Genomic DNA, 18,977 nt, shown 5'->3' with positions numbered 1-18,977 from the left:
GCAAAAAGTAGAAAAGTTAAGCCACAAAGTATGAATGAAAATTTCCATTTTCTTAAAGTTGGGGAGTGAAAAAGGTTTTGCCCACTCCAAAAAGAAAAACCACCCACAAAGTCCAAGTTGTCCACACTCATAGGAAAGCTTCAGTTTCCCTCTTTCTGGCCAAAGACAATAACTCTCCTCCTCCCTTCAGATCAGTATTCCAAAATGAATTTTATCTTATGAGCACTGGGGGGGAGAAGCTGACATGCTGCTATAAATGCAGCAGTTATTCACTCCTCAGAATCATGACTAAAATGTCTCGAACACACGTAGCATAAATATCAGTACTCCAAAATACTGGATGTCGCAATTAACTTTTGAACAATGCTACATAAGGTTGAAAGAGAGCCCTCTGAGCTTCACTTTAGTGGCTTCTTCAGGTAGAATTGCTATCTGAATTAAAGGCACAGCGTACTTGTTTAACAAAAAAACCTTTCTATGTATGGAAATAGCTACCTCTGAACAAGTATTCTAGAATTTGATATATGTGCCTGATCATTTAATAGTCAAGTAACCATAATGTTCTAATACTTTCTTTTCTCTCTTCCATACAAAATACTATTTCATTTAACACCAGCTGCTAAGTCTCAGGAACAAACTGGTAATTTTTTTTTTTTAATAAATTTAATACAAGCACTATATTTTCATACTGAAGAAACTGAAAAGTTTTTGCAGATTCTAGACCTTCTTTTCCAGAATCTTCTTAACAAAACTATAGCTGTGACATTACTCTCTAAAATTTTATCATCACAAAAGGAAGATTGAGAGATACCTGAAGATATCATTCTGTTATTCTTACTATTTTTATGACACAACTCACATCTTTCTAGATACTGTTCACACAGCAGAACTTTCAAGTTCAAGGAATGCAAAACAGACACTTTCTGTTTACAAGAAATGCAAGACAAGTGAAATAGTATCAAGCTTTTGTCTGTTATATTACTAACAGAATGAAAATATTTATATTTGGTACATGCATGGACCCAGAAAGAACAGGAATACCATCACATTTGTCTTATTTTCAGGCAAGGTCATTCAGACAGAACTTTATTATTTTTTCAAATATAGTACTATACCTGAACTCCAGTCAGTTTAAAAAGTGAAAAGAATTAACTCCATATTTCAGCAATAATACTTTAACAGTCATATTGAGTAAAAGGTATTTAAAAAAACAAAAACACTATTAGGTTCTCATCGTGGTATAGTATTTCAATATCAAAAGCGGGCAGAGAACAATACCAAGCCCCACTGCCTGCCTTTGCACAAATTAAATGCAGAGGGATTGTTTTCTGGTCTATACCATTAAACTCTTACCCACCCAAACACAATCACTGCAAGCAAACTCCCTATTGTCCCCAGGCCCTTGATTTGTGTTAACTCACACACCACATCCAGAAATCCTTGGGGAAAGTGTGTTTCAGGTTGGGCCAGCAATGCCAAGGGCTAGTCTAACAACTTAACAGTATGGATTTTCAAGCTCTAGTCTCTGGGAAGATCCCTCCTCCCACCCAACTCTTTAATTTAGTATTGTAAATGTTGCTGCTGTGCTTCTGTTGCCTCCCCACAGCTGAGGCAGCGCGACTGTGAGGCTTTCGTTCCAAGGGGTAAGTTGCCTCTTCTTAGTCCAACATTTTGCCATTTCTTCCCAGCAGCGTACTAAAGATACTGCCTGTTGGCGTATAAGGAGTCAGTGAATCCTAAGAAAAAAAATGAGTAAATTAGAGGATTTTGTTAAGATAGAGTCCTGTATTCCAAGGATATGGGGGAGAAGAAAGGTGTACATGACTTAGAAACAGTGTGTATGCATGGCAAGTAAGGATCCCAATATGACCTTGAATTGCCAACCTATACTGAAAGTAATTTTATTGAAAGACAAGTCGTGTCCCTACTTACCCTGCTCCTCACAACAAAAACTTAGAGTAAAACCCTTACTGACACGTACCCAAAAATTCTAATGATAACATAATTATTGCTCTTGAAATACTGATTTTTTAAATTATTGTCTTAAGGATTCAGGGGTTAAGATTCCAGTTCTCTTGACATCTTCTAATTCAGATTTCAAACAGAAAGCAGTAACTGCATCTGTGTCATTAGTTGTTTTCATTTAGGAGGAAGTGAACAAAACCCAGCAAAAATGCCCTCAACAGCTCTGAAGCCTCCCCTCTCTGAAGCCAGACCCCATAGCTCTTTATTTTTACTAGCCAACTTGATATGTATCAGGTATTCATGTATAGCAGATATAGAGCACACTGTGGAAACACAACAGGTCCACTGAAACACAGAAGTCTCAGGAAGAGCTCCAGTATATCACATCTGCTCAACGTATCTGTAAAACTGCTGGGAAAGATGAAGAAACAATTTATAGCTCACTGCCTTCAGTAGCTGGAAGGCATACAACTAATGGATCTCTTCTCCATTAGACCAAGCAGTCTCTGGAAGATTTTCAGTTTTCACGCTGCCACAGTGGTTGACTGTTAGCAGAAGCGTCTGCACCAGCCTCTAGACGTGAACGCCCCAGAAGCAGCAAAAACCTTCGCAATGGAAATTCCCCTTTGGAATTTGCTTGGTTTAACACAGGGTACAGTTAGCTGATCCTCACAGCACTGTGCAAGGCTCATCTATTTTCCTACTGAGGGTTTGTGTTCGATTGAAAGACTTAGCTTCCCCCCCGCCAAGATGCTCTAATGAAATATTTTTTAGATTATTTTCCTCTTGTCAGCATTAGAAAGGATTATATGGTTTTTTTTTTTCTTTCTATTGAAGTCTAGACTCTCAAACAAAAACTCGGACATGCTTCTAGTGCTCTTTTTATGCAGTTCACTACCGTTGCTGTCTTCAATGCACAGTCCAGGAAGAAATACCTAGAGAACTTTTTCAAAAAGGGAAACTGTCAGTGGCAACTCCCTCTTCAGGATCAGGTATAAATTTGATATTGTGGAGACATCTCAGATCAGATAAAATGATTGTAATACTTTGTTCAACTTCAGAAGTTGAAAAAGCCATTCAGAAATCAATTTGTATAGCTATTGATTTTCGAATGTCTTAAAGTTTTATAGCTTCCGTTATTTGTAGTCTAAAGAAAAGGGCATAAAATGAGTGGCACTGAACACCAGTGCAAAATTGCAAGGCATATGTTAAAGCCAGATCTGAAAACTTCTAAAAAAGTAGAGACAGAGGAACAAAGGAGACTTTCTGATCGAGAGAACCACTCATTTAAAATTATCAAAAGTCTCAGAAAATATCACAATCTTCTTGTCTGCCATGCTGTACAAACTCATGGGAATAAAACTTCTGTCTTAATCCAAGCAGACATGACAAAGTAAGAAAAAAAAACTGTGAGAGAAAGTAGTTCACAGCACATCATTTGCCTGTACAGTGAGGAACACAAACTAGGCCTCCTAGTTGTCAATCTAGTGTCCTATATTCTAGTGACACACTACCTCTCATGAACAGAACAATTAACTAGAAGAGAAGAGGAGGCGCATGATCAGATCCTACAGCTTTCTATTATTTAGGATGAATGGAAACAAAGGGAAACACTTTCAAAACAGGCAACAGGAAACAACTTTTTATGCAGACAATTTGAGAGTTGGCAATAGTGACCTTCCAAGAAAAAGCCTAAGAGACCTATTCTCATCATTCAAGTTGTTAAATCCTCCTATAATCCAGTAGGAAAGTTGCTGTGTGCCTTTCACCACATGAAACCAATGTGAGTTAACCAGCCTGGTAGCAAGGAGGTGACTGAAGAGGAACAAGCCTTGTATTTCCACTGGTTGTGTATAGGTATTATATCTTCCGCAGTTCCTGATAGTCATATAAACAACGTTAATCTTCAAAACAAATGACAGCCATTGTAAAAGTGCCTTCCTGTAAATGCTCAGCTTTGCTTTTTACTTAAAGACACACCTCAAAGAACAATAGCTCAGCAGGTATGAATACAACTAAACAATGCATAGGCTCCCTGTAGTTTCCAGTTTACATCCTGCAGGCACTTTTGCAAGAGTGGGTAACAATGTATTTGGGTAGAAATCTGAAATTATAAAGCTAGCACAGAAAAGTAGATCTTGATGTCTAACATTACTCATATTACCATCACTATAGCTATTCATAGCTAACCTTTGTACAGCTACTAATAGTTTAAATTGTTATTCCTCAATTTGAAAACAGTAAAATTAAGGGTTTGGAAAACATCTTCAGTGTTGCTACACTATGTCTGAGAACCCACTTGAGAAGATTCAAAAAGCTGTAAAGGAAGTAAATCATACTGTGCACTACTGTACTTGAAGCATTTTGTACATTATTGCATTTCATCTCCTTTAGCTTTTGAAATCCATAATACAGTTTTCAGATGGGCACGATTAAGCCCTCAACACATCTCACATTAAGCTATCTCAGTTTTGAGTTAGCTTCATATTGTTTTAAAACAGGTTTAACAGAACAGAAAGAAAATGTCAGTATGCCAATGTTTATTCAAAAAGACTAATTCTTATGACTAATTATTAGTCAGCTTGATGGAACATTTCTTGTTTAAGAGAAACATTAATACATCATCCATCAAATGTGTTTCAAATACAAACTTTTTCAGATTATGAACACATGACCCAGGATAGACTAAGTAGGCATAACTCCAAGTAAGGTCAAAATAGACAATTTACACTAAGATAGAACTGGACTTTATACACAGAAACTCCCGAAGGCTCCTCTTCCCACAAATTGGATTTATATTTCAGTGATGCAAAAAAACCAGCCTTCCTGCAGCATGTGGTAGGACCATAGGTGAATTTTAATTTTGGTAAATAAGTCTGGTAGTTTAAGCTAATTGCAAGTCTTTTTAAAATAAAGAAACATGGGATTTAGGGCTTTAAACTGATTTTATCTGATATATTTCCATGATAAAACAATATAGCCTACCAAAAGAATTCTGCATGTGCCTGTAGAGAACACACCCCTCAGAAGAACACAACACCCCACTGAACAAAGTTGGTTTTTGGTTTTGGTTGTTGTGTTGGGTTTTTTTAAATTATACTTTGGTTGATAATCAAAATTTCTGGGTAAGATTTACTTGAATACAGAGAAATATATCTTTAAAATCCAATATTACCAACACCAATGAATTACAGCTATCCTGCTATTATCAAGAACTCGGGAAACCTCAAACCACAGGAGCAATATGTGAGCTGCCTGCCCAGCCCTTCGACCATACAGGCAGAACGACAGGTCTGTAATGCCGTACTTCCCTGTTTCTTCCCCTTTCCCCTGCATTGTGCGTATTGTAGCTGGATGCCAATTAGTCTTTCCCCCATATACAGCAGCTAAAAATGAAACTGTACGAGCTGCGGCAACACACCAACGCATAACAACTTTCCACGAGTTACCGACTGCCACAGGCGGTGTGTGCAAGGGGGGTCACACAACGTCCCCTCACAGCGTGCCACATCACTGGGTGAGTTACAAGGGCAGGGCAGTGTCATACCAGTGAACCTCTCTGCAGCTCCCTGGCAAAAGGGAGGCTGTGGCCCTCTTTAGTCATAGGCTCCCACACCCTTAGGCTTCATTTTGCACGTGCCATTCCTATCATGCATTAAAGTGATTCTTCAGGTATTACATAAAGAGTAAATGTCAGCCTTGATTTTTGTGTGTGCACACATGCACGTATTTGTGGATTATGTTGTTTATTTAGTCAGGTTAGCTAAAAAATGTTGAGGTATTCACTTTCCAATGTTGTTGCCAACAGAAAGGATGAATAAGATAAAAATACAAGGGCATTACTTAACCACCTGATGACTTCTATATTTTGAAGCTTTGTGTAACACAGGTTACTACATATTTAATAAATCCAATGGATTAGCACTGTAAGAAAATTAAAATGCAAGGCATTCAACTCATTCTCTACTATTTTTCCGGGTCACCCAAAAGTTGATTTTTTTCTTTTCTGAGAAGTTGAAATGAAAGCCTGCGTTTGATCCTGCAGCACACAGATGCCATCACTACACTACAGAGTTGGTTTCCCTAGACCAAGCCTTTCTTCTTATTGGTAAGAGAAACACAAACACTGCTCCTGATTTTATCAATAGCAGCATGTTTTAAGCACTGTATTGCTAGGATGGCGCACAGCAAGAGTAGGAGTTACATGGGCATTATTAAACAATGGAGAGCATGCTCACCGTGCAGACTAAAGCACGGCACAAAGAGGCGTTCATTTGTTTTAGACAAGGGAGCTGTGATTACAGTCACAGCAAATGCTGACTACACAGGCTAGTGCTCTCTGCCCTTAAGTAAAGGACAATTTTCAAGATTTTTAAACTTTGATATAGAAATAACTGCTTTAAAGTAGACCCAGAATCCATTCTCTATCTGAAGCAGCATTTATACCTTATCTGGCTAAAGTTTCAATTTTTAATGAGGGCAAGCCAGGAGGGTTTCCAGGCCTGTGAGTACTAGCTATGTGATGCAACATACCAGACCTCTCAAAATACCCACGTAGAAGACATTTCATCACACTGTCAACATTAACTTTGTATTACTGTGTTTTTTCTGGTTGTTTTGGTCTTAAGTATCCCTTTGAATTAGTTTGAAAAACAAAACAGTAAACTTTCCCAGTAAATAAGTACTGAATAACAGGGAAGGTTTTGTTTATTTAGAGGTCTGTCTTTCCTTTAAAGCCTATTTTGTACCCATTAAAATATAGGAGAGATTTTCCTCCCTCTCTGTAAAACTGTTTTAGCTACATCCTGGAAGTCAACAGGCAGGATAGGACATTCCTTTGTCTGCATAGCCCTCAGTTGTCAAGTTCCCAAGTTTCTCTTCTGTGAGCCTGTATTTACAGGCTCCTCTTCTGAGAGCAAGGAATTTATGTTTGCTTATGGCCTTGCCATGAATGTAACTGATATGAAAAAGCACCAGACCATTTAAGATGACCTGCACCAATTCTAGAGGACAAAATTTTACAGCCATCATCTCATTTTTTCCAGTAGTTTTGCATAAATTTGATATCGAAGTCCAAAGAAACAGCAAATACAACATGCCACCAATGTAACTGGACCACTTGAAGGAATAAAGTTGACTTAAGTGTGTTGGAGAACAACAAAACTACCAGCAAAATACTCCTGTGTTTTTAGAAACCTTTAAATTATAACAATGTCTTCAGAAATATGAAAACATTTTATACTAAACCAGTAAGATTTAGCAAGTACTAAAATAGAACAATCCCCAGAAAGCTCTCCTTTGGGCTCACAGCTGCAAATGTATTGTTCATTTGCATGATTAAATGTATTGCAAATGTAAGTGCTTTCTCTAGTACAACACACCATACAGCACAAAGATTATAGATCCAACACTGCCATTGCTACTCAGCCAAAAGTATGATTCTTAAGGGAATTTTGCCCAGTTAGAATCGGTTTGTTTTGGAAGGGCTGAGATTATAGACAGAAAAGGTTAAAAACAAGTGTCTACTGCCCATATACAAAATATTTTTAGTTCTACGAATAACGAGTCATTTTGGAAAGTTTAAAAGTCTACCAACATAATTTGGAATACCCTCACCAGTCAGTGCTTTGAGGCAGTGCTAGGGTGTTCCATCACAAATCTGATTAGCAGCTCGGGACGCAGGGAAGCGACTTAATTCTGCGTTAAGCCATTTTTAGGCTCTGGCCCGTATGAAGAAACGGTTTAAGCACAGGACCACAGGCACCAAGTTCGCCAAACCACCTTATCATCAAAACACACAGAGGGAATTATGGCTCGCTGGGGAGCTGAGCCTGTTAGAGAGGGAGCAACCAGTCTTAAAGCCTGCCTTGTCCCGCAGCCGTCGCTCCCAGCTGCACAGTGGCCCGACCTGCGCGGTGGGGGCCGCTGCCGTGCCCGCCCGGGGGCTGCGGCGAAGCCCCGCCGCTTCCCGCGGAGCGCTCCGCGGCGGGGGCGCGGCAGCCAGGGCGCGAACCGCCTCAGCCGTACCGCGGGGAGCGGAGCCAAGCCTCCACCCCCGGCCCTTTCGGGTTATTTACAAGCGAGCACCAAGCAGTCTTTGACACACTGGGATGGGCGCGATCACTCACAAGGGAGGGAAAGAGATTTTAAGAAGTTTGCTCTCTTTCTGCGTGAGAAGCCGAGGCTGCCCTGAGCCCTCCCGCCGGTCTCGCCTGTGGCGAGGCGGCCAATGGTCACCGCCTCAGCCGCCGCCGGTGCCGGCCAGCGGGGGCAAAGGTGGCCGCCGTCTCCTCAGGCGAGGCGGCGGCGGTGGGCAGCCCCGGCCCATACTCACTTTGTAAGTGCTCTCCGTCAGCTTGTTCACCTCCTCGGGGTCCCGAGACATGGTGCCGGCGGGGAGGCAGCCGGTGGGAAGAGCTTCGTCCTCCGGCGAGCGCCTCGGCCCCAGCGCCGCCACAGCAGGCTCGGCTTCCCCCTCCGCCGCTAAGAAACTGTCAAAAACTTGTGGAACCAGCCGGGCAGCGCCGCCGGGGCGGGGCCTGCGGGGCCGCGGCTGCCCGACGCGGCAGGACTGGCTCGGCGGGCGGGGATCGCCTCACCTCGCCTCAGCGGGGAGGGCGGGCGGCCCGCGCCGCCTCTACCTGAATTGTTGCCACCGCCTGCTTCGTCCGCGGCGCCTCCTCCTGCCCGCCTCCCACTCCAGGAGCCCCCGCCGCGCCTGTCCTCCGCGGCCTCAGGGCTGGTCGCGGCGCCGCGGAGCACCGTGGTGCCGGAGCGCAGCCCGGGCCGTGGGGAGGCCTTTTCAGCAGGCAACTCTGCTGCGGGTGCCCAGCGAAGTCGGAGGTAAACTCTTCCTCCTAGCAATTAAGTGAGGGTTCTGTAACAATTAATTAATTAGTATTAATTAGTCGTGTCAGAATTAATTGGCGTAGCCCTAGCGGTGCTCGTGAGGCTGGGGATGGTCCCCTTTCTCTCTCCCACAGCAGCCCCACGTGAGGGAGAGGCGTGGGGGTTTCCTCAGGGCCTCTCGGGCAAGGACAAAAATGGCTTTTTCCGGAATCCTGGCCTGGTGCACCGCCTGAGCTTCATGCTACACCTTTAAGTTTTCTATTTCTTTTAAATACACACCAATAAAACCGTGTCCCCAGTCATCTTTCCTCTGTTGAAATGACTCATGAGGCCTTCATTGGGGGGGGAAGGCTGGTGTAAGCTATAAATTTTTGTGGACCATATAATTGTCCAGAGATTGTGAGATTAATTTAAAGTATGCTCCTTGGAATACCTTTCTGATAATGTAATAGCAGCACTATCTTGAAGGACATTATGAGAATTTAAAAATCTCGGGTATTTAAAACTCAGGTGCAGTGCTAGGCATTGAGTGCGTGAGGCGTAATCAACATCCTTACACACTGGACATCCTTCTCTTGGTCACTGTCTCTCCCTCTGTTTGCCCCACTTTATTGCAGCAATAAAATCATGGCAGGCCTGCAACAAAAGCTGGACTTGGAACAGAACCCTAGATGTTGGAATCCCATGTGGGAGGAGGTTGTTATCAGGTTTTGGGGGCTGTAAAAATGTTTGCATTCAAGCACGTGGAGGTGTATATACCTTTAGAACTACAACTTACCTTCTGGGAAAAAAGTGGGCACTTGGAGTGTTATCTTGAATCCAGCTAAAATACTGGGCAGAGAGGGATTTTTATGAGACTTCATACTCCCAGGTAAAGTCTTTGCAGACTTCTGGTATTTATGGGATTAATCACCTTTCTGTAATAATCCAATTTATGATGTTATCCTATAAGTATAGTGAATTATTTTGTCCCCAAGCCTACAATTTATGTTCCCACTGAGCAATGTTTGCTCATACAAACACAGTCATCTTGAATGTGATGTAGCTGCTTGCCTGAGCATGGGATGAAGAATTGCACTGTTTATTCCCAAGTCTTTTGTCTGAGGAGTTTTTTACAACTCTGGAAACAGACTGTGCCTGGGTACTACTGCTTTTGTGTTATTGTATGCTGATGTGTGAAAAGGGTGTTCCTCCCTAACAGGCTGGCATTCAAATGTGAGGGAGCAGGTACCCAAAGGAAGATGTAGAAAAGGATTTTCCTTTTCCTGACTCCCGCTAAAGGAGCTGGCAGTATATTGTATAGCAGGGAGTGTATTATTCCCATTAGGGGCAAAGCATTTGTCTTATTTTCTCTGAATGTTATGGAGCTGTGGGAGCTCACCTAGAATTCAGTGTGTTTGTTTCCAGTTGGCATTCTAAATTTAATCATAGTAAATGGCAATGTAAGTATTAATGAAATACGTGTATCAGAAAGAAATTATATGGATAATTTATGTAGGCAGAATTGTTTAAAAATGCTCTGATAGTTAACATGCAATGGGGATACTCAATATTTCAAAATACACATTTCTAAAGGTCTTTTTACTTTGTAAGCAGATGTAAATATTTTAAAGGTTTACTGAACTTCATATTCTCTTGTGTTCTTGACCTTTAGTATTAGTTTCTGCAGTCTTCATGTATATACAATTTTTAGAATTTTTATGTAATTTTTAAAAAGTTTTTAGTGCTGTAGACTATTTAAAAAATGAAAATAAAGATTGAAATTAACAATACAATTGTGAAGTAGTGGAGAAAAGAAATTTGGCGTAATGATTTCTTCCATTAATTCATCTATGTGCAGATTAAAATAAAAATGACCATAAAGAGTTGAGACAATTAGCATACGGAAGAAAAGTTAACAGATGGAAAATAGCAGGACTGGCCTTTCTTTTAAAGTAAAAGAATTAACAATGCTTTCTTCAAATTACTGAAATGAGCACTGGAAGTAATAATTTACAGAACAATTATGAGATTAGGTTGTGTGTTTATTGAGGGAAAAAAACCAACAGCTTGTTTTCTTCTTGAAATTACATGCTAGTACAAAAACAGTAGTGGAAAATAATTGTTATGTCTTTATTCATGTTTTCCTTTGTCACTATAGTGTTGGATAGTTTTTCCCAATTCTTGAGAATATGACAAGTGTATACAGCATTTGGAAACATTTGCTGTATTTTCTTTCTGTTGTGGTGTTAGAAATATTTTATGTATCAATCATAATAATTAGTAGTATTGCTCTATTCTAGTGTAGTGTTGTATTTTACTGTGTGACTGAAAAACTTGAAACTTGACGGGCAAATCCAGTTCTTAATTTACAAGTATCAAGACCTTTGCTATAAATCATAAATTTTCAAATTCACCCAGGAAAAAAGTCTGCTTGACCTTGTAACACAAATGCAAATATTTTGTTCTCTTAGTAGCAGATTTTTGATCTTACATTGTGTTAAGGTTAGTGTTACATTACTGACTTAGCTGGAATTAATCCTGATGTGTGCAAACAACATGAATTTAGAGTGGTTGAATGAGATCTCATTTTTGCAAGTTACTTAAGGATGCTCTTACATTTAAATGTGTGTGCAGTAGTCCTCTAGTAACATACCAAAGTGTTTTGTCTGATCAGGACAGAATATTTAATAGCTTGCAAAACTGAAACCTTAAAGAATACATCTTTATGCTCGGTTGCCTACCTACTACTGTAAACATTTAGAATAAACATACTAATATGAGGTATATTATTTTTATTTTAGAAGTTTCTGTGTTATCGTATTCATGAACAGCACTGAATTTTGGATGCTGCAGTATTTGAGTACTCAGGGTTGTGCATTTTGGAATTGTTTCTTCTTGCTAACTTTGCTCTGGGGAGGAGTTCAGAGCAGGAGTCTGGCTGTGATCACTCATCATGTATGCTCTCTGAACCGACTGGAACGAAAAGTAATCTGATTACTTTTTTGAATCTTACTTTTAACATCTATTGTTTTGTTAGCCAGAAAAGACGAAGAAGGAAATATTTTTTCTTTGGTGGTGAACCCATCCTGTGGTATAATTATGTCTGTTGACTCCATCTTTGTACCGCATCTCAAGCAATAACTGCATCTCAAGAATAATTCACGCTAGAGGGAACCCGGCAGTTCTAAGCTAACTAACCTAAGCTAGCGGCTTACCTGGTCCAGTCTCCCATCAGAGTAGGGCTAATTTCAGCATTAGTTTGCTCAAGGCTTCATCCAGTTGAATTTTGAAAGTCTTCAGATAGTGGAAGTTGAGGAACAGAACAGAAACAGTTCTATTCGAAACAAGCTGTAACTCGGCAAGTAAAAAAAATCCTCTACAGTGTTATAGGAGACAATATTTGTTACCTTTTATGTGGGGCTATCCCCTGAGGTATGTTCCCTATCCAGCTGAGATGGCTATCCTTAACAGACATCCTCCATGTTGTAACTAGAGCTTTGATATTAGACTGTAACACGTTACCTACTGAGAAAACAAAACTCCTCTCCTTTCTTACTACCTGTCATTCTGCCGCACATTACACTTCCCTGGTGTCAAACAGAAATATTTGTAGGCCTGTAGTTATGCATAATCTCCAACAGACCCCTTCGACTGGCAGTTTAAAAGAGATGACTTGGACTTCAGTGTCTCCTGATCTAGTCCTTGCAATGGTTAAGATGCTTCTGGCCTTTCACAAGTACTTGGCTAACAGGAGCAGCCAGGCATGGGGACTGCTCGGGAGCCAAGGCTGGCCGAATCTGAACCTATCTTCCTGCATGTATTTCTGTGAAGTGCATGCTCTGGGCCTGAATCCGGCAGTTGATTCCATGCTGGAGGCAGAATCGCGTAGATTTGATAGCAAAACTGCTGTCGAGGGACTAACTCAAAATATAGTCCTTATATTTATTCCATACAGAAGGCCAGTTCTCCTTTGTAGCTTTCAAGCTTTGGGACATGAGTAGCAACAGTAAAAATTTCTCCGTGCATTGTCAGCTTTATAGAATTGAAATTGTAATGAGGAAGTGGTATCGTTGATACATCTTTTGAAAAAGTACATACTCAGAAATATTCCTTTGAGTAAATATATGTATTCCTTTCAGTAATATTTTGATGTATGATTGTTTTCTGTAAGTGTCCTATTTGCATGTCAGCATCATATTTAAATCTTCTTTGGAAATGATTTAAGCATGCTGTAATGACCCATTAATGTCAGCTCATCATTTGATCTTTAACGTGTTTTAAATAGCTTAATATGACTGTAACTAATTACATAAATTGTGGCTAAGTAGCAATTGCATATGCATGATATAGTCAGCTGTGGCCTGTTTCATTCCCTGTGGTCATTAGCAGATGTTTAACTCCATTAAGAAAAAAAAAATGTACACAGCATATTATTTAGTGATATCAAACAACATTCAGATGTAGAATAAAATTTTCTGAACAGGAAATTAAAGTGACTCTACTAGCTTGTTTTTCTGATTGATACATCTTTTTTGTCCTCTGTTGACACTTAAAAGGAATTTTTCAAGTATTTTAATCCCCTTCAAGCTGACAATACAAAAGGATACTAAAACTGACACAAAGTGTCATTCAAAAGAAATGTATAAAACTTTTGAAGGCTTACTGAATCTTTTGGTCTGATTCAGCCCTGGTTAGTTAAATGGATTTACCCCATTTTTAACCTGTTGCAAGCAAGCACAAAATCATTTTGTTCCCTGCTGTTCATTGTCCTGAGCTGGTTTCAAAGCAAATGAGCCGTAACATAGACCCACAGGTCAGTTCAATAAGATACTGAGCTCTCAGAGACACTTAATCAAATCCTTAATTTAAACATGTAATTAATTCAGTGTACTTTATGACGGGGGGGGGCAGATCAAGGAGGTGCAAAATGCTTTTTATGAACTCTTCTTTCTCCAGACTGAAAATGGGATGGTGGTTTTGTCTTGGAGATGAATGCTTTGGATGTTTGTATTTTGTGTCTCAATTGTCTCATGTTGCAAACTATTTTGGCAATATTATAAGATGAATTATAATCTGATTTCTTCTTTGTGGTTTATTTTTTGATGCTGGAAAGAATGTATGGCACAGAAGAATGCATTTTTTAAAAGTATTTTTTGAGCTTGCCTAGGATTTAGGCAACATTTAGCATTAAGGGGAATCTAATAGGCAGTACTGTTAGCAATCCTAATCTTTTCCTGCTGCTGAAATACTTAATTCAAAACTGTTATACCCACATGTTTTGTGACTGCTCCTTTCTTGCTGAAAGCAGGTACGCCTACTTTAATTCATATGCTGTGTCCACTAGATGGCAAGCGAGCTATGCATGATGGAACAAAATAAACTTGCATAATCTTTATGCTCAAGGCTTTCTCAAAGTGCTTTATAATGTAACAAGATAGATATTAGTGGTAAGCAAATGGAACAGCTTTTATATTGCTCATACACAGCCTTGGAATTTTTTTCTCAAGAGTGTAAGTGCTGTTAGGATGTTCACGTTATTAAAATCTATGCCTCGGGATCTGTACCTTTATTTTGGAAGTCAGCACTAGTAGCAAGCTAACATCCTGGTGAAACTCTTGTTATAAACTTCTAATCCTTTTAGGTTCCAGCGTTTTATGAGGTGATTCATGCCAAAAACACAGTATTTTAAATAACTACGTATTTGTTTTTCTCCCTTTTGTAATTTGTCAGCTGGGGATTAACTAACAACAAGTGTGCTCTGTTCCAAATGGATAAACTGGTTTTGCCTAAGGCTGAGTGTAGAGTACTGCAGCTAAACATACCACCTGCACATTGCTGATCTTAGTAATATCGATAGATTGCATATTATAACCAGAGTAAGAATTACCAATATTTGTTACGGGGTAGAACATAAAGACCTCAACTGGGTTGTGATACTGTTGTTGGGCTGGGAACTGAACATGCACCAGGTGTAAAGTAGCATTTCTGTGAGTATTTTCAGAGAAGTCAAACATAAATTTTGATGCTGTCCTTACCTCTTCCTATTCACAGCTGGAATAAGATAGAACAAGTACATAATACTGAAATTTGATTGTATTTTAAAGATGGCAAAAATCCTAGAACTGCATTTTCATATTGAAAAGAAACCTGTAGCTTCTTAACCTTCTCTTTTATGTAGTCTTACTGTGATGGGGAATTACTATAAAAACATTCAGGGAAAGTTGTATTAATAATAATAAACAATTGAAAGAAAATACCATTACATTCTTCCTGTAACTTATAATTTAGTTGTGAAATTTCTTAGAAGCTGTACTGATACCAAAGTAGTAATCAATTTTTAGTTTTTGGTAATAAAAAGATGATTCCAAAACCATACATGGATATTTTTGGATTGAACCATACTGAAGTTTCTTTGTATGGACTCCTTATGAGCCTGCCTTCTCTTACGTTCAGCTGTTGTTCCAGGAGGCTGCTGAAGTAGAATATAACACTTCTGTGCCTGCCCACAGACACCCACTGGCTAGCAGCAATACTAGCAACGCTTTCTAGAAAATGTATGGGCAGTGATGGTTGATGCTCAACAACGCAAATCTTGGGAGCAGTCCATGCAGCCTGTGAGGGATATTTATAATCCTGCCTATCACAAGCGTGTGTGCACTCAGTGCGTCTCCATAGCAGACTCCAAAGCAGATGCTGACGGTTACTGTCTCCACTTGAGGTCTTACATCTGTCTTGCAAACTGCTTGAGAAGGGAGATAGTTGGAGGCAGCGGGCTGTTCTGCAAAGGTGGGAAGATGATGATTAGCTTAGACTGGCAAAGGCAGTCTTGGAGATTTTGATGGAGAGGATGATTAACCTGGTTGTCTGAAAGGTGGGTCAAACTACCTTACTTCCAGTCACATTGAGGCTGGGAAAATAGCATGGTTAGGGAAGCTAGAGTGATTATGGGTGGCTTTTCAGCTCCTGATTAACTGTCTTCAGTGAAGTCAGTACGGTTTCTATGTATTTGCTGAAGGAGTTTGGCTTGATGTTCATAATTTCTGCTCGGCTTTCTCACTTGAAAATAAAAAATGTGGACTATATCACAAGGAGTAATTCCTAGCCTCAAGGCAAAGTGCTGTGGGATGGCTGAAATCCTCCTGGTTCTTGGTGGGTTTGCTCAAGGGCATACTGACTGCATCTGTGCTGGACAACACTTGGTCTGGGTCACCGCTGAGCTCCACCTGTAGGGCTGTAAACCCTTAATCATTACTTTGTTTTGTGTTTTTCAGTTCCAGGTGTCTGAACTAATCTGAGGGCTGTGTTGTAGCTTGCCTGAGTAGCACTTGCATGAAATGATACTGCAGGTACATAGTGCACACCCTGGGGCTTGGCACGAGGGGTGTGAGGGTCTGAGGGAGGACTGAGCTCCACAGCATTACAGCAGCTGAGTGGAGGCAGCTAAATCCAATGTGGTTGTACATGTTTGGCCTTTAAGGTGGGTCCTTGCAATGTGGTTTTCTCAGGGTGCAGTTCATATTTCATTTTAAAGGTAAGGTACCAGCAGAAGAGATCCTGCATGTAAAGTAACGTATTATGTAGATGATCGAGGGGACTGGGATCTAGGAGTGAACGAAGGAGCTTATTTGTCATTCTCACCTGACGTGTGAGAAGAAAGCACTTGGCTTCTGATAACTGTGCAGTGGGCCACTGATTTTCAGTAGGGCCCTAGGGCATAATTCTTCAATAAAAGTAAGTCAGGGAATTATTAGGGTTATCTATAACTTATTAGGTAAGAATTGTTTGGGTTGTGATACAACACAGAGACATTGCAGCTGCTCGGTTGTATGGCTTCTGAGGAAGAAGCATTTTAATGTTTCTTTTGTCCTCTTCACATAAGGACTATAGTTTCAGTTTCAGGGATTCCTGGGGATCTTTTAGAACTATCTGTCCTGGAACCTTGCGTCTGGATGCAGGAGATATATGCAGCATAGAAGCAACTCCATTTTACTGCGGCTCCGCCCTAGGATTCACTGAATTGAGTATTGAGATTCTCAGTAACTTCAGGGGTTTCTGAATGGATGATATGTTAAATTTTGAAGCTCTTTTTCATATAGAAAGCCTCTACAATATTGCTTGTCCAAACTAGGAAAGAAGGCATATAGTAGATCTTCTTTTGACCAATCCTGTCTATGAGATTCATGTCTTTGTGTTAAATTTAGGACAAAATTTTGGTTGAACTACAGTCAGTGGGAGTTTTAGATTTATTTCAGTGAAGCCCAGCTTTCATTTTTATTCTCTTGATTTGTGTTAAACTTCAAGTAAAATGCGAACTTTTAAGAGAGAAAACAGTTCCTTAGAAACCCTGGCACTGTTAGGATTTGTGAAACGTAATTTGATACTATTTCCTCCTTCTTTGACTCTTAAAATACCAGGAGATAGCTGTTGTACATGCCACATTTTTATTGCCTGCTCTTTATCAATCAGTTGGTTGTGCTGTGTATGGAGATGGAATTTCTTTATAAAGCTGTTTTTCATTAGTTTCATACTTTGCAGCTAAAACCTTATGTAAAGTTTTATCTCTCTGCCCACAGTGTTACTATTGTAATACTGCTTAGCAGCTAAAAGTACATCAAAAGAACAATGAAAAAACACTCAAACCCGCTCTTTACAATAGAGAGAAGAGCCTAAGCTGCAAAATTCAGATTTCAATTTGGATCTGAAATTTTTGGAAATTCAGGGATCTGACATTGGTTTTATACTTTTAAGTGTGAAAAATCATCAGTGACCTGGTTCTGTATATAGCATTTACAGACCAAGACACAAGGTCGAAACAAAAGTATTACCATACATAGTAATGAATTAAAAAAAGACAATTATGATTGTCCCCTTTTTTGGAATACCCAGAGAAGATGTAATATTTTACTGGGTTACTGCAGATCAGTATCCTAGGTCCCCTTCCTCCCCCAGTTGACAGAACAGATGGTTTATCTATCTCCTACAATTTCTGAATCCTTCAAAATCCACACTGTGAGGAACTGGAGATAGGTCTGTCTTTCAAGAAGTCCTCTAGTCCATTTTAATTCTCAACTTCACGGCTAATGTTTCCAGTAACACTTCAAGTATTAACCTTGTTTTGTTGATTTTTCTGGAACTTTCTAAGGGATGATATGGTGTGTAGAATTAATACTGCTGATGAAAATAATCAATAACAGTAGTACTTCTTCAGCACTGCAGGGGAAATTTACAGGGAGAGTATCTACAACCTCTTTTCCCCAAACATATAAGCCTGTAGCCTTTCAGCAGCAGACCTGCTTCACTGTGAGAGCTGTGGGGAGTGTGATCAGCTTAGGTCTGTCCCTGTCCTGTGGGTGGCTCTTTAGGCAAAAATGGATATTGCAATTTGCAAAAGTAAGATAAGAGCCCTAACGGTGCAACAATGACAACATTAAAAGGACTGCTAAGGGGAGGGCTGAAATCTGGGTTTATTATGGTTGACTATGTATTCATAATGGAATAATGCTTATAGAAAGAATAAAAGCATCCTTGACAGTCAAGGACCAAAATGTGTACTCGCGGAAAACAAAAAGGTGAAAGATAGGCAGCATTGTAGCAAATGGACAAGGAGAACACCTTCATTAGTAGCAACGATGGAACGTATTACTGGTGGAACTGCAGGCAAGAAGGGAAAAAAGGATAGTTGATTTCTTTTGATTTTCTTTAATTGTGGAGAATATTCCAAGACTTCAGGAGAACTACAGCAACTACCTAGCATCATGGCAGGAATGACGTCAAAATGACCAAGGCAAATGGGCTGTGTAATTGGGAATTTAAAACCATGCATTACTTACTTTGATGGATAACTTTTTAGAGAAATGAACATTTTGTTATGGTGATTCACCAGCTAGCAGCTGCATATTTTTCCCAAATTATTCAGAAATATTCAGCTTGCTAAGTGCAGCCAACAGTTCATGCCATTTGGGTAATGTTAATGGGTTAATGTAAAAATGCGTAATATTTTATTAGCTCTTAGTTTCTAGACAACATGGGCCAAAATCACATCTCTTCTCCAGCATCAGCACAAAGTATTTGAAAAAGCAGACAAAGTGGCAAGGTAGGAATTCCACTTATGTAGGAGGAATCCCTCGATAACAGACAATTACCATAGCAGCTTAATGTAAACTTTTCTCCAGTGTCCAATC

At 39.9% G+C, this 18,977-nt stretch overlaps 1 protein-coding gene across 1 annotated transcript in view; it reads right to left on the bottom strand.

The window, feature by feature from the left end:
• BAIAP2L1 (BAR/IMD domain containing adaptor protein 2 like 1) overlaps positions 1–8,350 on the bottom strand; it is a gene marked incomplete at both ends in the record, with an annotated part of 42,621 nt that extends 34,271 nt beyond the window's left edge. Inside the window, one exon of the mRNA XM_082006496.1 lies at positions 8,300–8,350. Coding sequence (XP_081862622.1) covers positions 8,300–8,350 — 51 coding nt within the window. The remainder of the gene's footprint in view (positions 1–8,299) is intronic.
• Positions 8,351–18,977: the final 10,627 nt, after the last annotated feature.

This window comes from Phaethon aethereus (assembly GCF_964289735.1).
Source record: "Phaethon aethereus genome assembly, chromosome: 15".
Classification (NCBI taxonomy): domain Eukaryota; kingdom Metazoa; phylum Chordata; class Aves; order Phaethontiformes; family Phaethontidae; genus Phaethon; species Phaethon aethereus.
Note: the sequence above shows the minus strand (reverse complement) of the source record. Positions and strands in the feature narration are given on the sequence as shown.